This window comes from Dreissena polymorpha, chromosome 1, assembly GCF_020536995.1.
Source record: "Dreissena polymorpha isolate Duluth1 chromosome 1, UMN_Dpol_1.0, whole genome shotgun sequence".
NCBI lineage: Eukaryota > Metazoa > Mollusca > Bivalvia > Myida > Dreissenidae > Dreissena > Dreissena polymorpha.
The window spans coordinates 120222613-120241911 of NC_068355.1; the positions used below are offsets into that span (position 1 = coordinate 120222613).

Here is a 19299-nt window from a genome sequence, read left to right on the forward strand (position 1 = left end):
ATCAAATGCTCCCCATGAGGCTCGAACCCCCGATCCCGAGGCGGACGCCTTATCCACTAGGCCACGGCGACCGGTATATAATATTTAACTGTTTTATAAATGGCGCACACGCAAAATAACAATTTTCATATAAAATCCGACTATTTGTAGTAATTCAGACAATTGGTGCCATATTTCATTTTAAAAAATGCCGTCTAGTTTTCAACGTTTTTCTTTGTTAATTCACGAGAGGTGAACGAAGTTGTATACCTTCGACATAAGTTTGCCATACATAAAGAAGTGCTCTCCCTTGGATAGTGAAATTTTGATGTCCTTGTAAAAGCTTGCAACTGTTGATACTAAGAGAAAGCGTGATCGATGGTTTGTCAACGCATAAACAATATATGTGACCTGAGTATTACATTTTAAGCTTCTGTGCAAAATATTTTTTAAGAATAGGTGATGTTGTACACAATAACGTTCAACTGTTTGGGTATACGTTAAAGTTTGCAGTGTTTAATTTATAATCAAAATATTATTGCACATTAATTTCAAATGAACCATGGACTACGAAGTGCCCTTGTACCGTTTCTTCCTGATTGCTATAGTATTATCGTTCGCCCTCAGCGGGGCAAGTAGCGACTTCAACCGCATGCATGTTAAACTCGAGTATGACAAAAACTCGAATACAGTGTACGTGAAATCGCCAGAGAGCAAACTCTTGTTGAGTGGTCGGCCTTTTGAAACCCGGGTCGACTGTATAGAAAGCCCTTTAACGTGCATAATGCGATTTTCTGCTGTTCTTGAAGTTAGTGAAGCCAGTGGTGAATGTGGGAAAATAAGTCTGAGACCCGTTAAACCAGGTGTTATAGTAGGTATATGTCTGGATTTGTCCAAAGGGCTGTGGTACGGAGGGAGTGAGCTACAATATCAACGATGGCCCTTTAAGAATATCACGTTACCATGGCAGCCGTACGTTACCAATGACATTGTTCCTTTAAACCAGTCGGTAGGAAATGTCATAGAGCGGTACTGGCTGAGCTCAAATGGCGTCGGTGTGTTTATTCCAGCGACTAGTCCGCTGTATTTCAAGCATATGACTAGCGAGTCTGGGTCCTTTTCTGAAATGTGTTTTATTGCTGCTAGCATGCGCCATATGTCCGGATTTATGAAAACTGTTGCCCCAGATCTTGTATTAAACGTCTGTAAGATGGTAAATATATTGGAGACGCATAGGCACATGAGTAAGGAATATTTCGATTTGCCGATTGGTCAACCCGACGCCTTGATGTTTAAATCCCCTATATGGTCAACATGGGCAAAGTTTAAAGTTGACATTAACCAAGATAAGGTACTACAATACGCCGACGAGATTAGTAAGCATGGATTTTCGCATTCACAGCTGGAAATAGACGATATGTTCTCGTCATTTTACGGCGAGTTTGACTTCAGTCCGCACAAATTCCCTGATGCCAAAAATATGATTCGCGAGTTAAAAATGAAAGGGTTTCGAGTAACTGTGTGGGTCACTCCTTTCGCTAATGTGGAATCCCTCGCATTCAGAGAAGGGATTGTCGGTGGTTATTGGCTCAAGGACAGCGACGGGAGAGTTCCGGCGCTCGTCCGATGGTGGCAGGGCGTTGGCGCCATATTAGACGTTGAAAACGCTCTTGCGGTGGACTGGTTCGTCAATCGCCTTGAAAAGATGAAGAGCGAGTACGGGATTGACTCTTTCAAGTTTGACGCCGGTGAGACCACATATGTACCCTCGTCACACCAGTATTCAATCCAATGGGTCGACCCGAATGTCTACACGTCGAAGTACGTGGCGGCAGTCAACAGACTAGGGCCAATGATCGAGGTGCGGAATAATGCGTCTGATAATTATGTATCAATAATTGCGTACATTTTACTTGCATGTTTTAGAAAAGGCCCAATAGTGTTCAGAATTGTCAATTATGGGAAAATATTCTTTTTCGTTTATTTCAACCCCAATGAACAATTTTATTTATCCGGTATTATCCGTTTTAATATGCGTATGTTTTTGTTCACTCTCAGAAGTGAGTGTACATCCTTTTAATGAACCTCTCACTAAGGCGAAAATCATACGCATAATATCGTTAACACAAAATGCATGAACATAGCATGAGAGTAACGTAACTTTTTTCAAAACAAAGGTTCGGTGTGGCTTCAGAACACAGCGTTTCCCGGTATTCGTGCGCATGGGCGACAAGGAGTCGCGTTGGGGCTTTGACAACGGCCTCCGATCCCTGATCCCCACCGTACTCACCATGGGGCTTCTAGGCTACCCCTTCGTCCTGCCCGACATGGTCGGCGGCAACGGCTACAACTACGAGGCGCCGGCGGCGGGCGGAAACCCTTTTACGACCACTCGGCTGCCCGAGCGCGAACTGTACATTCGATGGCTTGAGGTAACCGAAAACACAATGGCGTTTGTTCGGACTTTTGCCGCCGTTACGTTTGCGTTGCCCTTACAATATAAATAAATGTTTATTATATACGTAAGCAGTCCATGCACTGGGTTATCGACGATGCCATTACACAACATCAAATTTACTCTCTTTAGGTAATCAAACAATTTTGGTTTCATCGTCGATTACTGAAGTGTGTTTTATCCTTACACTCTATATTGAAGTAGCTACATCAATACCAAAAACACTGGGTTACCTAAGACTTTTCCGTCGTTACAATATTTGTCTTCATTTTTTCGTTTATTGCGTGTCATCGCCATTTAAACTGGCCAATCTATATTTACATCAGTACACACAACATACTCGGAAAGATATATATGTAGTTTAGTTTCAAACGACTTTGTCGAGATCGCATAGTAACCAGAAATTACACATGCCACAGAAGTGCACCAGAACATCTATCGCTGACTGTGCGTCAAGTTTATTTATAATAAACATGTATTTAATGTCTCTTAATTTATATTTGAAACATACTACCTTCTTTTTTTCAAAATCAAATTAACCGGCCATTTCCCTTCCTTAGGTGACCGCCTATCTTCCCGCAATGCAATTCTCATTCGTCCCATGGCAGTACGACGAGGAAGTGACCGCGATAGCCAAAAAGTACGTGCGCATCCACGAGGAGATCGTGACACCAATGGTATTGCGGGCGGCGAGAGAAGCAGCCACCGAACCAGGTTCATTGGTTACTCAGTCGCTTTTTTATGACAACGGTTCAATTTTAAAATGGCATATCCACGGTGTCCATGTCGCCTGCGTATGTACATTTTTATTGGGCATTTCCACGTCCAAACATATGCCTTTTGGGAACATACTTGTGTTTCTTGTCGTCGAAAAAAAGAACGCATTAACGCAAAATCAATAATGTTCACTGTTGGAAAGTGATAACACAGTAGTCCTTATTCTTATGGTATCGGCCGTCTTCAGTGTATAGTGCTTTCGACGAAAACTCCTCAAGAAGAATATATATATTCCAAACACACATACGCAGTGAACTCGGATTTGTGGCGGAACACACGTATATTGCATGCGTTATCATGACCCAAGTGTGTGTTGCAGGATTCGCTTATTTGCACACATTCAGACGATATATGTTGCAGAATACGCTTATGTTACGCACGTTGTGGTTTTTATAATACGAGTAGATTGTGTAGTATGCACGTTGAATGCATCGCAAGTATACTACCTGGTAGTTATATTTTATCTAAAAAAGTAAAATGTTAATAGCAACGTACATCTGCGCTCTAAAATTTACAGTGTTGTGTTGTTGTTGTTGTTGTTTTCAAAACAATAATGGGGCCGAATCCCGTTGGCTTGAGAAAAAATCGCGTTTTTAAAGGGATATATATAACAACAGCAATATTTAAAGTATCCCTGTCATTTTTCTGTTTCAGGCGCACCAATTATTCGACCCCTGTGGATGCTGGACCCCGAGGATATCGATTCCTTGGAGAGCGAGACAGATTTCCTGGTGGGAGATACTCTCCTAGTCGCCCCCGTGCTCGAACATGGGGTTCGGAAACGGGACATATACTTACCCAGGGGAACCTGGGAAGACATGACGAAACTCGAAACGGTGCTGGGGCGAACGTGGTTACGAAACTACGATGTGCCTATTGATCACGTGCCTACGTTTAGACGAATATTGTAAATCTATCCAAAAAACCTATAAAATACATGTATTGTATAGGTCTTTAATTTATCGCGGCACGGATTTGTGTTATGAAATCTGTCACGTTGTGAATTTTGAATTGGGTATGCCCACACTGAACTTTGCGTTGGAAGTTAAACATATGACTACATGAAACTCCGATGAGCCGCTATAGACATACCATCATAAACTTGTCATATTTTATACAAAACTCCACATGTAATTGCACCCCCGTTATAATATGTCCTGTATTTATCCTTTGTAACCATTTTTAGCTTATGTTGTTACTGAAAATTTCAAGTCAGTTTGGCTTATCTACGGAAAGCCTACTACCCGCCACACCTGCCGTATCCGCGCGAGAAAGAGTTGTATAATTTATGCAAGAGGTTTGAGTTCTCCAACTATATTCATTCACAAATGGAAACATTATGTTAATATCGTGTTAAATGGAATATTTTTGAACGGAGCTTACATAGAAAAGAATCAATAAACAATGTTTGTATTATACGTGTCGCGGAAGAAATTATTTATGAATGATTAAAATAGTACACTATCTGCTGCGTCTTAATGACGTAGTACAGGTCATTCATAATCCGAGGTTATTAATTGATTCGGGAAAACAACGCAATAGTATAAGGTTACGCTTGTTTATATTCTCAATTTATAAAACGTTAAACATGAGTTCAACAATAACTTCAGGGATACGATAGACAACACCAAAAATGCTTCAGAATCGCTTAACCCGAATATAAAAACAATGAAATGTAACAAAAATTATCTGTTTTGTAATCTCGTGCATGCTTCTACAGCGGGGTTAAATTTGATATTTCTGGGAAACGTTATTTTGTTCTTAATAGATAGCGGCGATCTTTTGTATTTACGGGTGCTAACAACGCAATAGTAGAAGGTTAAGCTTGTTTATATTGTTCTCAATTTATAAAACGTTGAACATGAGTTCACCAATTACTAAAGGTATACTACAGACAACCTCAAAAATGCTTTATAATCGCTAAAACCGAGTATTTAAAAAAAACACTAAATATAACAAGAAATATCTTTTAACTAGAAATGGCGCGGCAGAGGCCGACGCGTATCCCCACGCCGCATGTTTGACCCAGGGGCGCCCCAGTATTGGTAATGGGGCCATGCATAGTTGAGATTGACCGTATTGTCATAAGAAAAGTTCAGTATCAATTAGAAGTGAATCGGTGTAGAAATGAAGAAATTATAGTAAAAGGCAATTTTGGGTGGGCGTGGCCTATGTGGGCGGGGCGCCCCAGGGTTGGTAATGGGGCCATGCATAGTTGAGATTGACTGTATTGTAATAAGAGAGGTTCAGTATCAATTTGAAGTGAATCGGCGTAGAAATAAGGAAATTATAGTAAAAGGCAATTTTGGGTGGGCGTGGCCTATGTGGGCGGGGCGCCCCAGGGTTGGTAATGGGGCGTAGTTGAGATTAACCGTATTGTCATAAGAGAGGTTCAGTATCAATTTGAAGTGAATCGGTGTAGAAAGTTATAGTAAAAGGCAATTTTGGGTGGGCGTGGCCTATGTGGGCGGGGCGCCTCAGGGTTGGTAATGGGGCCATGCATAGCTGAGATTGACCATATTGTCATAAGAGAGAGGTTCAGTATCAATTTGAAGTGAATCGGTGTAGAAATGAAGAAATTATAGTAAAAGGCAATTTTGGGTGGGCGTGGCCTATGTGGGCGGGGCGCCCCATGGTTGGTAATGGGCCATGCATAGTTGAGATTGACCGTATTGTCATAAGAGAGGTTCAGTATCAATTTGAAGACAATCGGTGTAGAAATGAAGAAATTATAGTAAAATAACCTTAAAAAATGAGTACAAATCTCTGACCCGGCCCCACCCAAACCCCCATAACTTTTGACCCAGGGGTCAGATAAAAATTCCAAATAGTGCAGGGTCGCTCATATGCTCATAGCTACCATGTGTGTACGTTTCAAGGTTCTATTGCTAATAGTGTAGGAGGAAATAGTGGCCAGGACGGACAGACGGACGGACGGCGGAGATAACCACAATATCCCCACGCTTTTCAAAAAGCGTGGGGATAAAGACAATTTTGGGCGGGTGTGGCCTATTATGGACGGGGGCGCCCCAGGGTTGGTAATGGGGCCATACATAGTTGAGATGGGCCGTATTGTCTTAAGAGATGTTCAGTATCAATTTGCAGTAAATCGGTGTAGAAATGAAGAAATTATAGTAAAAGGCAATTTTGGGTGGGCGTGGCCTATGTGGCCGGGGCGCCCAGGGTTGGTAATGGGGCCATGCATAGTTGAGATTGACTGTATTGTCATAAAAGAGGTTTAGTATCAATTTGAAGTGATTCGGTGTAGAAATGAAGAAATTATAGTTAAAGGCAATTTTGGGTGGGCGTGGCCTATGTGAGCGCGGCGCTCCAGGGTTGGTAATGGGGCCATGCATAGTTGAGATTAACTGCATTGTCATAAGAGAGTTTCAGTATCAATATAAAGAGAATCGGTGTAGAAATGAAGAAATTTTAGAAAAAGGCAATTTTAGGTGGGTGTGGCCTATGTGGGCATGGCCTATGTGGGCGGGGCGCCCCAGGGTTGGTGATGGGGCCATGCATAGCTTAGATTGACCGTATTGTCATAAGAGAGGTTCAGTATCAATTTGAAGTGAATCAGTGTAGAAATGAAGAAATTATAGTAAAAGGCAATTTTTGGTGGGCGTGGCCTATGTGGGCGTGGCCAATGTGGGCGGGGTGCCCTAGGGTTGGTAATGGGGCCATGCATAGCTGAGATTGACCGTATTGTCATAAGAGAGGTTCAGTAGCAATTTGAAGTGAATCGGTGTAGAAATGAAGAAATTATATTAAAAGGCAATTTTGGGTGGGCGTGGCCTATGTTGCCGGGGCGCCTCAGGGTTGGTAATGGGGCCACGCATAGTTGAGATTGACCGTATTGTCATAAGAGAGGTTCAGTATCAATTTGAAGTAAATCGGTGCAGAAATGAAGAAGTGAATGTAAAATAACAAAAAAAAATGAGTGAAAATCTCTGACCCGACCTCGCCCCAACCCCCATAACTTTGAACCCAGGGGTCAGATCAAAATTCCGTCACTGTCACCGTCGCACATATGCTAATAGCTACCATGTATGTAAGTTTCAAGGTTCTAGTGCTAATAGTGTAGGAGCAGCAGGTGACCAGGACGGACGGACAGACGCACGTCACCACAATATCTCCACTTTCTCCGAAAAACGCGGGGATAAAAAGGTAGTCGGCGTAAATGCTGACTTTGAAATAAAGTTTGCAATTTACGTTTCTAAATAAATAAACTGAAATCAAAAGTTAAAATATTGTATTGTTCTACTTGTGAGTCGCATATTAACCGCATTAAATGTGTGTTATCATTGTCAAACCACAAATTAGTTTAAGTAGATAAAAATTATACTACGGTAGTGCACATCATATGTGTCATCCAATGACTTATTATGAGTATATTTCTTCACTATCGAAATATATCGTATGTTAATATTTGATATAAACGCAGTTTTCTTTCGACACATTTAAATCACACTTTCATAGCCGCGTCATGCGAAAATGGGTCTTATATGTTTCGGCCAGCGTATCTTAAACCCAACATTTGCATTTGCGCAGTCTGGTCAGAGGCGATGCTGTTCGCTATAAAATCACTCAATGTGTTATGGTCTCATTATGTATCTCCTGACCAGACTGAGAGATGCGCAGGCTGAATGGGCTGTTTATATGATGGGCGCATATTGAATAAGACCCATTTTCGCATGACGAGGGCCATTAAAAATCTCATTGCGAATAGTAAATGGCATAGTTTAGAACAATGCTTTTCGATACAAAATTAAATTTAAAATAGCAAACTTTTAAATAAGGGCCACAGGTGGTTTGCGTGTGGCTATGATATTAATTAGTGAAAACATCATTTTGAATGATAAATAATCATATTATAACGAAAAATCAACTTTTCTGAAAAAAAATCACTATCAAATAAATATATAACAAGGTATTCAATTCGAAATCACCCGAAAACAGGGTGCTTCGCTTTGAACAGCCATTACTTCATCAATTTTAAAGCGATTTTCACGATCTCGGTCTTATTCAACGCATACATGAATTTCACTAATTAATATCATAGCCACACGCTAACCACCTGTGATCTTATTCACTTATTGTATATTTTGAATGTGTATATGGTGTCTAAAACCAAAAGTTGTGTACAGGGAATTTTCATCATGAAATGATATTATTACTCTTAGTGAGATAGGTATTCGATATTCTAACAATTTTCATTTAATATGATGGTGATTGCGAATTGTCTTTATATTCAGTTCTCATTACTATTTTCAGCATGCTTTCTATGATTTTAGAACGTCCAAAAAGGTCCATGTTCTGTTCTGTTCTGTTAATCTTCACCGCCAGAAATGACGAACCCCAGCAGTTGCTGGGAGTATACATGTATATCCAATTTGAATATCACACCTTCACCCAGAGTATTCACTATTTACGCAGCTTATTCACGACATAGTGCATCACAATGCACGTATATACACACAACATTTACTACACAACATTTACTATAGCAGTGCAGGAAAGAAAAATAACTTAAATAACTAAAATGAAATAAAATAAATTGTCTAGACCACACGTTATTAGCCAAGAAGTCCATGGTTTCCGGACAGTTGTTTATATAGTTTATTTTTCAGTATGTAGAAAAAAGATAAGTCTTCTCACTAGAAATTCCAGTGTACCCTGTTTCTCTCTAAGTCGGGGTTGATTTGGGACAATAGTTGACCAGTCAATAAGAGCCTGGGCCAATAGTGTAGGGGAGTATATGTTTGTGGTGGCACCAATAGAGTTCAAAATATTCCATATTTCACACATAACTGGGTTTCCCACATGTTTTAACGCAGGACATTGTAGAAGAAAGTGTTCCACTGTTTCGTCAGCGTCTTTACAGTTCGGGCACACTGGATCAATGGCGTATTGGTTAAAACGGCTCCTATTCACCTAAAGTATGTATGTGCCAGTAAGTAGCATAAACCTCACTGGTAGTCTGGTAACTTCAAGTGCAGAAAGACACCCAACTCGTAGCACAGGGTGAAGCTTGCCAGGGGTGTATTCAGTGTACATGAATTTTAGGGAGGTATAGGTGGAGGCTATATTGTCAATATGTACATTTTTCGGCGTAAGCTGTATTAAGCCAGCTTTTCACCCTGACTTGACCTTTGTAAGTGTCCAATAATACTCAAATAAAATTTCCCGCGGCTAGGTACGAATGAATACACTTCATTTATTCCATTGGCTGATTTGAGTATAACACCATAACATTGGAAACATATCCGCGTCTTTGTAACACTGTTTTACTGCATGAAACAATTTTATCTCTAATGAAAAGGCTCAATAGATAGAACAGTTTTACAATAAATTTTCGACATAAATACAGTTTGTGCGTTCACCTTTTATTTTCAGAGAATTACCAGCGCAAAAGCGTTTATACTAGTAGCTATGTTGTCATATTTAGTACTTACTTGCATTGCATTTCAACCCGCGAGGTTTCGGGTCAACTCGCGGCCATTTGTGAAAGTCAGAGTTTATGTACAGTTCATCACCGGAGTTCGCAGAAGGGGTTGCGATCATTGTGTTACACCGGTCTTACTGACAATAACGTACTGACTGTTATGCATTGCATTCCAATCCGCAAGGTATCAAGGTCAGTTTGCGGTCAGTTGCAGAAATCTTTATATAAACGCCGTCTCGTAAACTTTGTGCACTTGAAGTCTGTTTTGATCAGAAAGATACTAAATAAAGATATTCGGCGATATTATTGTGGTATGTCAATCATCGATTTTTAATATGGTTTCAACATTTGCATGATAAGGACCAATTTTGATAAAAATAATTAGAAATATTTATCCATTTAGACCAGTTTATTAAGCATGAGCACAATAATTCACTATACTATAATTATGCAATTAAATAAGATTCGAGTATTGCCGGCTGACCTATATGCAATCGTTTATTTTCATGTTTCTTGTGTTTTTCTATTCTGTAAATATAGATATCTGAGTAATAATATCACATAAAGCAAAATAAGCCACGGAATCTGGCGCAACACCCCGTAATTGATTTGCTTATGATGTAGCTAAGAACTGCGCAGAAAACAGGCATCCGCTACTTTTTATCTCATAGAGATAACTTTTGATCGTTCATAAACATCGACCACAATCAACGCCGTATATCTTTTTAAAAGATATTTCTTGTTTCCAGTAACTGACTATGGTTCTATGTATTTTCGATCTCTACTGGGACTTGTTAAGGGGCTTTTCTAGATACTCATCAGCCTCTCCTAGTTCGTACTTCGCAAGGAGAGGTCGAACACAGTTAATCCAGGATGCTAAAGAAGAATTTACCGATCAGTACTTGTCTTGCTTTGACCACATATATTGTTAAAAAGTTAAGAATGTTCAACTGGTAGATAGCTTCAATTGGCAAAAGCCCTGTCAAGATAAACACACAGGGGTCAGCAGTGTTGTTTGGAAGCGACAGTAATTGTTTTTCGTTGGAAGAGTGCAAGCTAGTTAATTAAAGCACTTTTTGGGGTAAATATTTCTATGCCATAAGTGAGGACAGGTAACACGAAGCACTTGTAGATATCCAGCATTGACTTGTGGTCCAGTCCATTGTGACCATGCAGACCAGCTCCAAAAAGACTGTACAGGGCTCGCCTTGCCTTCGAAATGTTTTCTTCAATATTCACTTCAGCGGTCTCACATACTGATGTTGTCCTAGTTATTCCTAGATGAATCGAAGAATCTCCTGAATTGAGGTTTTGTTCTCCCAGTTTGAAGTTAATGTTTTGTACTGCCGTAGCTGTTCTTTTAGAATGTTATATATTATGAGCTACAGTTTTAGTGGGTTGGAGAAGGTAACGTTCTACATTCGCAAAAGTGTGGGACATGTCTATCAAGAGCTGCACGTCTCCATGGTCTCTACCCATCAGACATAGGTCGTCTGCACATGCAGAACTATTGACAAGTACAGTGCCAATGCGTCCACCACGTCCAGTTTCCGCTAACATGTCTAGCAGCGGATTGACATACAGTTTATAGAGGTCTGTTGAGAGGATCCCTCCTTGTCGTACGCGTTGGGATATACTGAAGGGTTCACTAATGTGGGACATGATAACACTTGACGAGTTTTCGCGAAGGGATTTCATGAGGAGCCAGTGTCCTTCACTTATACCTGCATGGTAGAGTCTTCGCAAAAGTTGTGAGTGATCTACCACGTCGAATGCAGACTTAGCGCCAAGAAGCACAACATGGGCTGGTGTTTTTATGTCGGTACACTCGCGGTAATAATCCTCAAGAATAAAGGCAGCATTTAGTGGTGAGGACCCTGATGTAAAGCCTCGTTGCGTTGGGTTTTGAACATTCAAAATACAGTCTAGAATTCTGTTCCTTATGATAGTCTCGATTACTTTACACAAAGTAGGCAAAACTGGCACATGTATTCCTCTATAATTGCCCAACTCCGTAAGGACATCTTTCTTCTTGAACACCGGGGATAGAATACTTCTTTGTAAACACGTAGATATATCTTTGTTCTTAAAGATAGTGTTTATGATTGCAAGTATATGAGTTTTAAAATATCTGGGCCAAATGCAATATGCTCAATGTTCACACCAAAGATGTCTGCCGCCGTGCCTTTATGTATAGTTTTCAGGTTTTTTTTTAATTCATCTGGATTCACGGGAATCACGGGATTCCCTGGGCAGTTGGATACAATGCTGATATTTCATCTTTCACCTGGATATGGTAGGTTTCGTCAAATTCTGTATTCTGAGTTCATTGCTAATTGCTTGAAATGCTCTTTGAAACCCTCTAAAATGCCTTCTGTTCCGGAATATCTTGTGTCACCTACGTATAAGTATTCGACATCTTGTTTTAGTGTTCCTCTTTGCTTATTTATCAGCTAATAAAAAAGTTTCTTATCACTTGATCTAGAGCCTATGATCTCTTGCTTTTCATTAGTTAGTTTCTTGGCTGCGCTTATTCTACACAAACGACTAAATTCCTTTTTAGCATGCTTTCTTTCAGCAAATATTGGGTTATGTGGGTCATTTTTACTTCCAATTTCTTTCCGCTGTTTGTTTATTGTTCTCAAATTCTTAAGGGACTGTGAGATTTCTAAATTCCATACAGCTAGTTTGGGCTTTGTATTTCTAGGACGTTTCTTTTCTCCTTGTACTTTTATTGCTGCGTTACACATTATGTTACAAATTTCAGTAGATGCCTTCTCTATCAAAATTGTCGTATCAGTGACGGCTTTATCCAGCTTAGAGGCGACTAGTTCAGCGTAAGCTTGTTTGTCCAACTTGTACCACTTAACGTTTGCCACAGTAGACGTTTTGGTACTTTAAGTATCATTCGAAAGTTTATCAGTCAGTTCAAGTTTTATGGTAGCTAAGATTGGCACATGGTCCGCCACATTTGACACTACTGGGAAAATTTCTTTCTTCTTATACAGATAACTGTCCGACTTTGTATTTAAGAAATAGTCTATTTTTGATTCAGATTCCCCACTTGGATGAAAAAAGGTGGATCCTACACAAGAGAACTCTTACTCGAACTCATCAATGAGATTGTTAAGGTAGGAGCGTTTCCTATCAGAAGCTTGTACACTGAGGTCAATATTTAAGTCTCCTCCTATCAAAATGTAATGAGAGTTTCTATACTTAGAGGCAATTTCAAACAGTTCATCGACAACTCCACAGAAATAATCTTTACTAGTACTATACCCACGGCAGGGCATGTAGAAGCACACAATAAGTGTTTTCATTTTACAAGAGTTCCTGTCACAGATTTCCACACACTGGATTCGTTCTGATCCTTCTTGGAGTGTTTTAATGAAGGTACTTAAAGATTTGTCCTATATTATAACTACACCACAATAGCCAAGGGGTAATTGAATTGGTAACAGGGGATCTTTAAAGTCTGTTCCTTTACCTACGTAGTCCAATTTATTCGAAATTTCACCAAGGAGTGCAATTTGTATTTGGAATAGCCAGTGTTCTTGTAGCAATATTATTTGACACTTCTTAGACAATTCTAGGATAGCATGTGTGGACGCCTTCACATCTTTACAGTTAAAGGATTCAACCTTCAATAACACGTGGTCTTTACTTATTAAAATTTCAAGTCGTTTGAGGCTGTTCGTTGAAAGTTTAGGGGTCTAGAGGTAGGAGTATCGATCACATGCTGTTTATTGTTGTAAGGAGCTTGCCTACGGTGAGCGCTTTCTGCCATCGGTACACATCCTAAAGGAGTACAATCACGATTATCTGTCGGCGGCTTACATGGAGCACTACCTACGGGCCGACCAATATCAGGATTGTTGATGATCCTCAACCGGCAGCTTTCATGGTACACTGCTTACGGGCTGGACACTGTCAGGTAAGGAATGCTGATGAGCATCAACCGGCAGCTTACATGGGTCGCTGCTTACCGGCTGGACACTTCCCGGTGCGGAATGACCATCAATCGACGGCTTACATGAACCACTGCGTGTCGGCAGGACACTATCTGGCGAAGAATGACCGCAGTTAACAACCGGCAGCTTACATTGGCCATTGCTTATCAGATGACCGCCAACAGGGGGCGCACGGTGACCGTTATCAGTCCGTAAACTACGAGCAGCATTGGTTACTAAATGTGCTTGTACCTTCTTATGGGGATACACTGGGATGCTTCCACTCACCGGGTAGCCAGGTGGAGGCATGTGTAGTGGAGGGGTCATTTCTGGGTTTGCGGGGAAACTAAATAAGTTGGCATTGGGGGTGTGACGTGAAAGAGGGGGTCTCCTGTTGGCAGTCCTGCATATGGAGAAGTGGTTCCAGGAATTTGTGTACATGCGGAACTAGTTCTGAGTGTACTAGAGTCGTCACGATAGAACGTTTGCGAGTTGTTGAATACGCTGGCAACAAAGTCGACCTTTTTTGTATTTCACTGAACACAATATCTGTGATTCTGTCATGAAGAGTTTGACAGCGTGTTACAAACTTGCTACTAACGCCTCCTAGTTGTTCAGAATCACTTGTACCTGTAAGAGGTGGTGTCACGGTTTCACTTTTCACTGGGTGATTTTCAGACGTTTTTGGAGTACATGGGTGATATTCCTTTTCAAGCATGGAGATTCTAGTGTTTAATGTTTTAAAAGTCAGATTCATTTCATTATTTCTGTTTTCAAGTTGTTTCACTAATGCTTTAAGCTTGGAGTTTTCTTTCTGAATTGCATCCAGCTTTTTTTATTGTTTAGATTTGAGTTCAGTCTCCCATTTACTAAGCCTAGCTTCATTTACGCGGATTTAATCACACCTCATACACTTTTAACAACTCTGGAGAGGAGTTGGCCGATCACCTGTGTTCAAAACTGATTTCCAGCCCGAGAGAGGGTCATGGGTACAAAGGGGGTGGGGAGCCATCCTGATGTAAGTTGGTGAGATCAATGGCGTTGTGAGCAGGAGTAACTTGCTTTTTGCTGGAGGTAGTCGGCATTACACCGGTGAAATCAGTATCGATATCGGACATAGCAGGGATATTGTCAGTCACGCATGTTGTTGCGTTAATCTGCGATTGATTTGTAGCACAAAGATTACAGGCAACACCACACCCATTTCTGTAGACACATGATGTGTGACAGGGACCCATGCAGACAGCTATCGCATAACTCATCAGCATCTGCAATAAGGGTGTCACAGGCTATACAAAGATCATCAGCGTGTAGTTCCTCTTCGAGGATATCTTGCGCACTTGTTGTGACATGAGGAGGAGGACATAATGCCGGTAGGGAGACAGTACAGCATTTGCATTTGTATGGTTTGTTCTGTTCTGATTGTTCTTGTCTTCATTATATTCTATTTCAGATTTGGAAAGTTTGTATGCCTCCGGATCGAATGATCGGGGGTATATTGTTTTTGGCCTGTCTTTCTGTCTGTCATTCTGTCCCAAAACTTTAACCTTCAAAATCTCGACCCATGCGTTATGACACACTCTATATAAATTTGAATGGCGTGTGTTTATTTCAAACATGAGAATAATTTTGAAAAATGAGTTGCGTCTTAAAGTGATTTTATGGGCATTTTTCACTGTTGAATTGAGCTGAAAAAATTAACAGGTCAAAAGAGTTAGTTAAAATGTGGTTACTGACCAATTATCTGCAACTCATCTTGCTACAAGTTCTTTATAAAATATATTTTATAATCGATATTCTTACGTGACTCACCCAGTCCTGTAAGCCGAAATGGTCCGTAAAACATTATTGTGTCTTTGTGTCGTATGAACGAATCTGCACTAAAACTAAATTAGGTTCACATCGTACATGCATGATCCGTTGTCAAACGAAAGTACGGTTGATATTCAAATGCTTATTTTTCTCTTTCTGGGATATTGTTTTAGTACGTTGATGCTGCATTAACAAATATAAGTGTACATGAAGTGGAAACATCAAATATAAACAACGGTTGCGATAGACACCTATAAATTGTTAGATGCACATAATATCACTTTAAATTATGCAATAGCGAACAACTTCTGTATCTTCAGCGCTTTGATTACATTTGCTTTCGTACATTTTTATGCTTGTGCTTAATAGCGTGTCACGTGATTAAAAAAAATGGCGTCGTTATGGAAAAGGTTAGCCTTATTTGTAAAGAGTTAGACACTCGCTCATACAAAATGACAAGAGTTAGGAGCATTGTCGCAAAGGATGTCGCAAAGTCGTTTGCATTGAACATCCGAGTCCAAAAATGACAAGAGTTAGAAAAAATTGCTTTTAATAGTGTTTCACGGTGCAAGCAGTCAATAAACCATAATTTATTCACAAGAAAAATGACAAGAGTTAGAAAGAAACACGTGCTTTAACTGTGTGTTAGGTCACGAGCGGTCAATATACTTTATATATTTACATGCAAAATGACAAGAGTTAGAACAAAAACCTGTGGTTTGCATTGAACATCTGAGTCCAAAAATGACAAGAGTTAGAAAAAATTGCTTTAATAGCGTTTCACGTGAGTCCAAAAATGACAAGAGTTAGAAAAAATTGCTTTAATAGTGTTTCACGGTGCAAGCAGTCAATAAACCTAAATTTATTCACAAGAAAAATGACAAGAGTTAGATAGAAACACGTGCTTTAACTGTATTTTCGGTCACGAGCGGTCAATATACTTTATATATTTACACGCAAAATGACAAGAGTTAGAAAAAATCCTTTCGTTTTCATTGAACATCTGAGTCCAAAAATGACAAGAGTTAGATAAAATGGCTTTAATAGTGTTTCAAGGTGCAAGCAGTCAACACACCTAAATTTATTCACAAGAAAAATGACAAGAGTTAGAAAGAAACACGTGCTTTAACTGTGTTTCCGGTCACGAGCGGTCAATATACTTTATATATTTACATGCAAAATGACAAGAGTTAGAAAAAAAAACTGTCTTTTGCATTGAACATCTGAGTCCAAAAATGACAAGAGTTGGAAAAAATTGCTTTAATAGTGTTTCACGTTGCAAGCGGTCAATAAACCTTAATTTATTCACAAGAAAAATGACAAGAGTTAGAAAGAAACAGGTGCTTTAACTGTGTTTTCGGTCACGAGCGGTCTATATACTTTATATATTTACATGCAAAATGACAAGAGTTAGAAAAAAAACCTGTGGTTTGCATTGAACATCTGAGTCCAAAAATGACAAGAGTTAGAAAAAATTGCTTTAATAGCGTTTCACGTGAGTCCAAAAATGACAAGAGTTAGAAAAAATTGCTTTAATAGTGTTTCACGGTGCAAGCAGTCAATAAACCTAAATTTATTCACAAGAAAAATGACAAGAGTTAGATAGAAACACGTGCTTTAACTGTATTTTCGGTCACGAGCGGTCAATATACTTTATATATTTACACGCAAAATGACAAGAGTTAGAAAAAATCCTTTCGTTTTCATTGAACATCTGAGTCCAAAAATGACAAGAGTTAGATAAAATGGCTTTAATAGTGTTTCAAGGTGCAAGCAGTCAACACACCTAAATTTATTCACAAGAAAAATGACAAGAGTTAGAAAGAAACACGTGCTTTAACTGTGTTTTCGGTCACGAGCGGTCAATATACTTTATATATTTACATGCAAAATGACAAGAGTTAGAAAAAAAAACTGTCTTTTGCATTGAACATCTGAGTCCAAAAATGACAAGAGTTGGAAAAAATTGCTTTAATAGTGTTTCACGTTGCAAGCGGTCAATAAACCTTAATTTATTCACAAGAAAAATGACAAGAGTTAGAAAGAAACAGGTGCTTTAACTGTGTTTTCGGTCACGAGCGGTCTATATACTTTATATATTTACATGCAAAATGACAAGAGTTAGAAAAAAAACCTGTGGTTTGCATTGAACATCTGAGTCCAAAAATGACAAGAGTTAGAAAAAATTGCTTTAATAGCGTTTCACGTGAGTCCAAAAATGACAAGAGTTAGAAAAAATTGCTTTAATAGTGTTTCACGGTGCAAGCAGTCAATAAACCTAAATTTATTCACAAGAAAAATGACAAGAGTTAGATAGAAACACGTGCTTTAACTGTATTTTCGGTCACGAGCGGTCAATATACTTTATATATTTACACGCAAAATGACAAGAGTTAGAAAAAATCCTTTCGTTTTCATTGAACATCTGAGTCCAAAAATGACAAGAGTTAGATAAAATGGCTTTAATAGTGTTTCAAGGTGCAAGCAGTCAACACACCTAAATTTATTCACAAGAAAAATGACAAGAGTTAGAAAGAAACACGTGCTTTAACTGTGTTTTCGGTCACGAGCGGTCAATATACTTTATATATTTACATGCAAAATGACAAGAGTTAGAAAAAAAACCTGTCTTTTGCATTGAACATCTGAGTCCAAAAATGACAAGATTTGGAAAAAATTGCTTTAATAGTGTTTCACGTTGCAAGCGGTCAATAAACCTTAATTTATTCACAAGAAAAATGACAAGAGTTAGAAAGAAACAGGTGCTTTAACTGTGTTTTCGGTCACGAGCGGTCTATATACTTTATATATTTACATGCAAAATGACAAGAGTTAGAAAAAAACCTGTCGTTTGCATTGAACATCTGAATCCAAAATGACAAGAGTTAGAAAAAATTGCTTTAATAGTGTTTCACGGTGCAAGCAGTCAATAAACCTAAATTTATTCACAAGAAAAATGACAAGAGTTAGAAAGAAACACGTGCTTTAACTGTGTTTTAGGTCACGAGCGGTCAATATACTTTATATATTTACATGCAAAATGACAAGAGTTAGAAGAGTTGAGAGAGGCCAGCAGTAAATATACGTCATTTATTCGAATGGAAAAATGACAAGAGTTAGAAGAAACATATCATTTAATTGTGTTTCACGAGGCCAGCAGTCAATTTACTCAATTTATTCAAATGCAAAATGACAACAGCTAGAAAAACACTTGCTTTAATTGTGTATCACGAGGCCAGCATTAAATATACGTCATTTATTCACGTGCAAAATGACAAGAGCTAGAAAAACATATCGTTTAGTTGTGTTTCACGAGGCCAGCAGTCAATTTACTTCATTTATTCAAATGCAAAATTACAAATGCTAGAAAAACACATGCTTTAATTGTGTATCACGAGGCCAGCAGTAAATATACTTCATTTATTCACCTGCACAATGACAAAAGATATTAAAAGCAATTCTTTAATTGTGTTTCATGGTGCCAGCAGTCGATAATACTTAATTTATTCATATGCAAAATAACAAGAGTTTAGAAGAAACTTATCGTTTAATTGTGTTTTATGTCGCGAGCAGTAAATATACTTCATTATTTACATGCAAAATGACAAGAGCTAGAAAAAGCACATGCCGGTACGCGGTGACCCCAGCTTTATTTGATTATGTTTGCATGTTGTTATGTATTGTGTAATGCTGTTTTTTGTATCGTGCAGTGCGGTTTTGGCCATTGATCACTTGCAATAAATAAAGGACCACATGCTAGTGTATAATGAGAGAGCAATACTGCAATAGTTTCAATGATATACAATATAATTGAAGGTCGCGGTGGTGTAATGGATTTGTTGTCCGCCTAGCGATCGGGAGTTTGTGGGTTCGATCCCTAC

The 19299-nt window shown here is 39.1% G+C and overlaps 2 protein-coding genes across 2 annotated transcripts in view; both read left to right on the forward strand.

The window, feature by feature from the left end:
- Nucleotides 1-19299, forward strand: part of LOC127847113 (N66 matrix protein-like) — a 147310-nt gene that overhangs the window by 63441 nt on the left and 64570 nt on the right. The window lies entirely within an intron of this gene.
- Nucleotides 327-5317, forward strand: LOC127847039 (myogenesis-regulating glycosidase-like). The gene is made up of 4 exons (XM_052378569.1): nucleotides 327-1840; nucleotides 2157-2411; nucleotides 2995-3148; nucleotides 3866-5317. Exons 1-4 carry the CDS (start codon nucleotides 542-544, stop codon nucleotides 4120-4122), a joined length of 1965 nt encoding a protein of 654 aa, XP_052234529.1. The 5' UTR covers nucleotides 327-541; the 3' UTR covers nucleotides 4123-5317.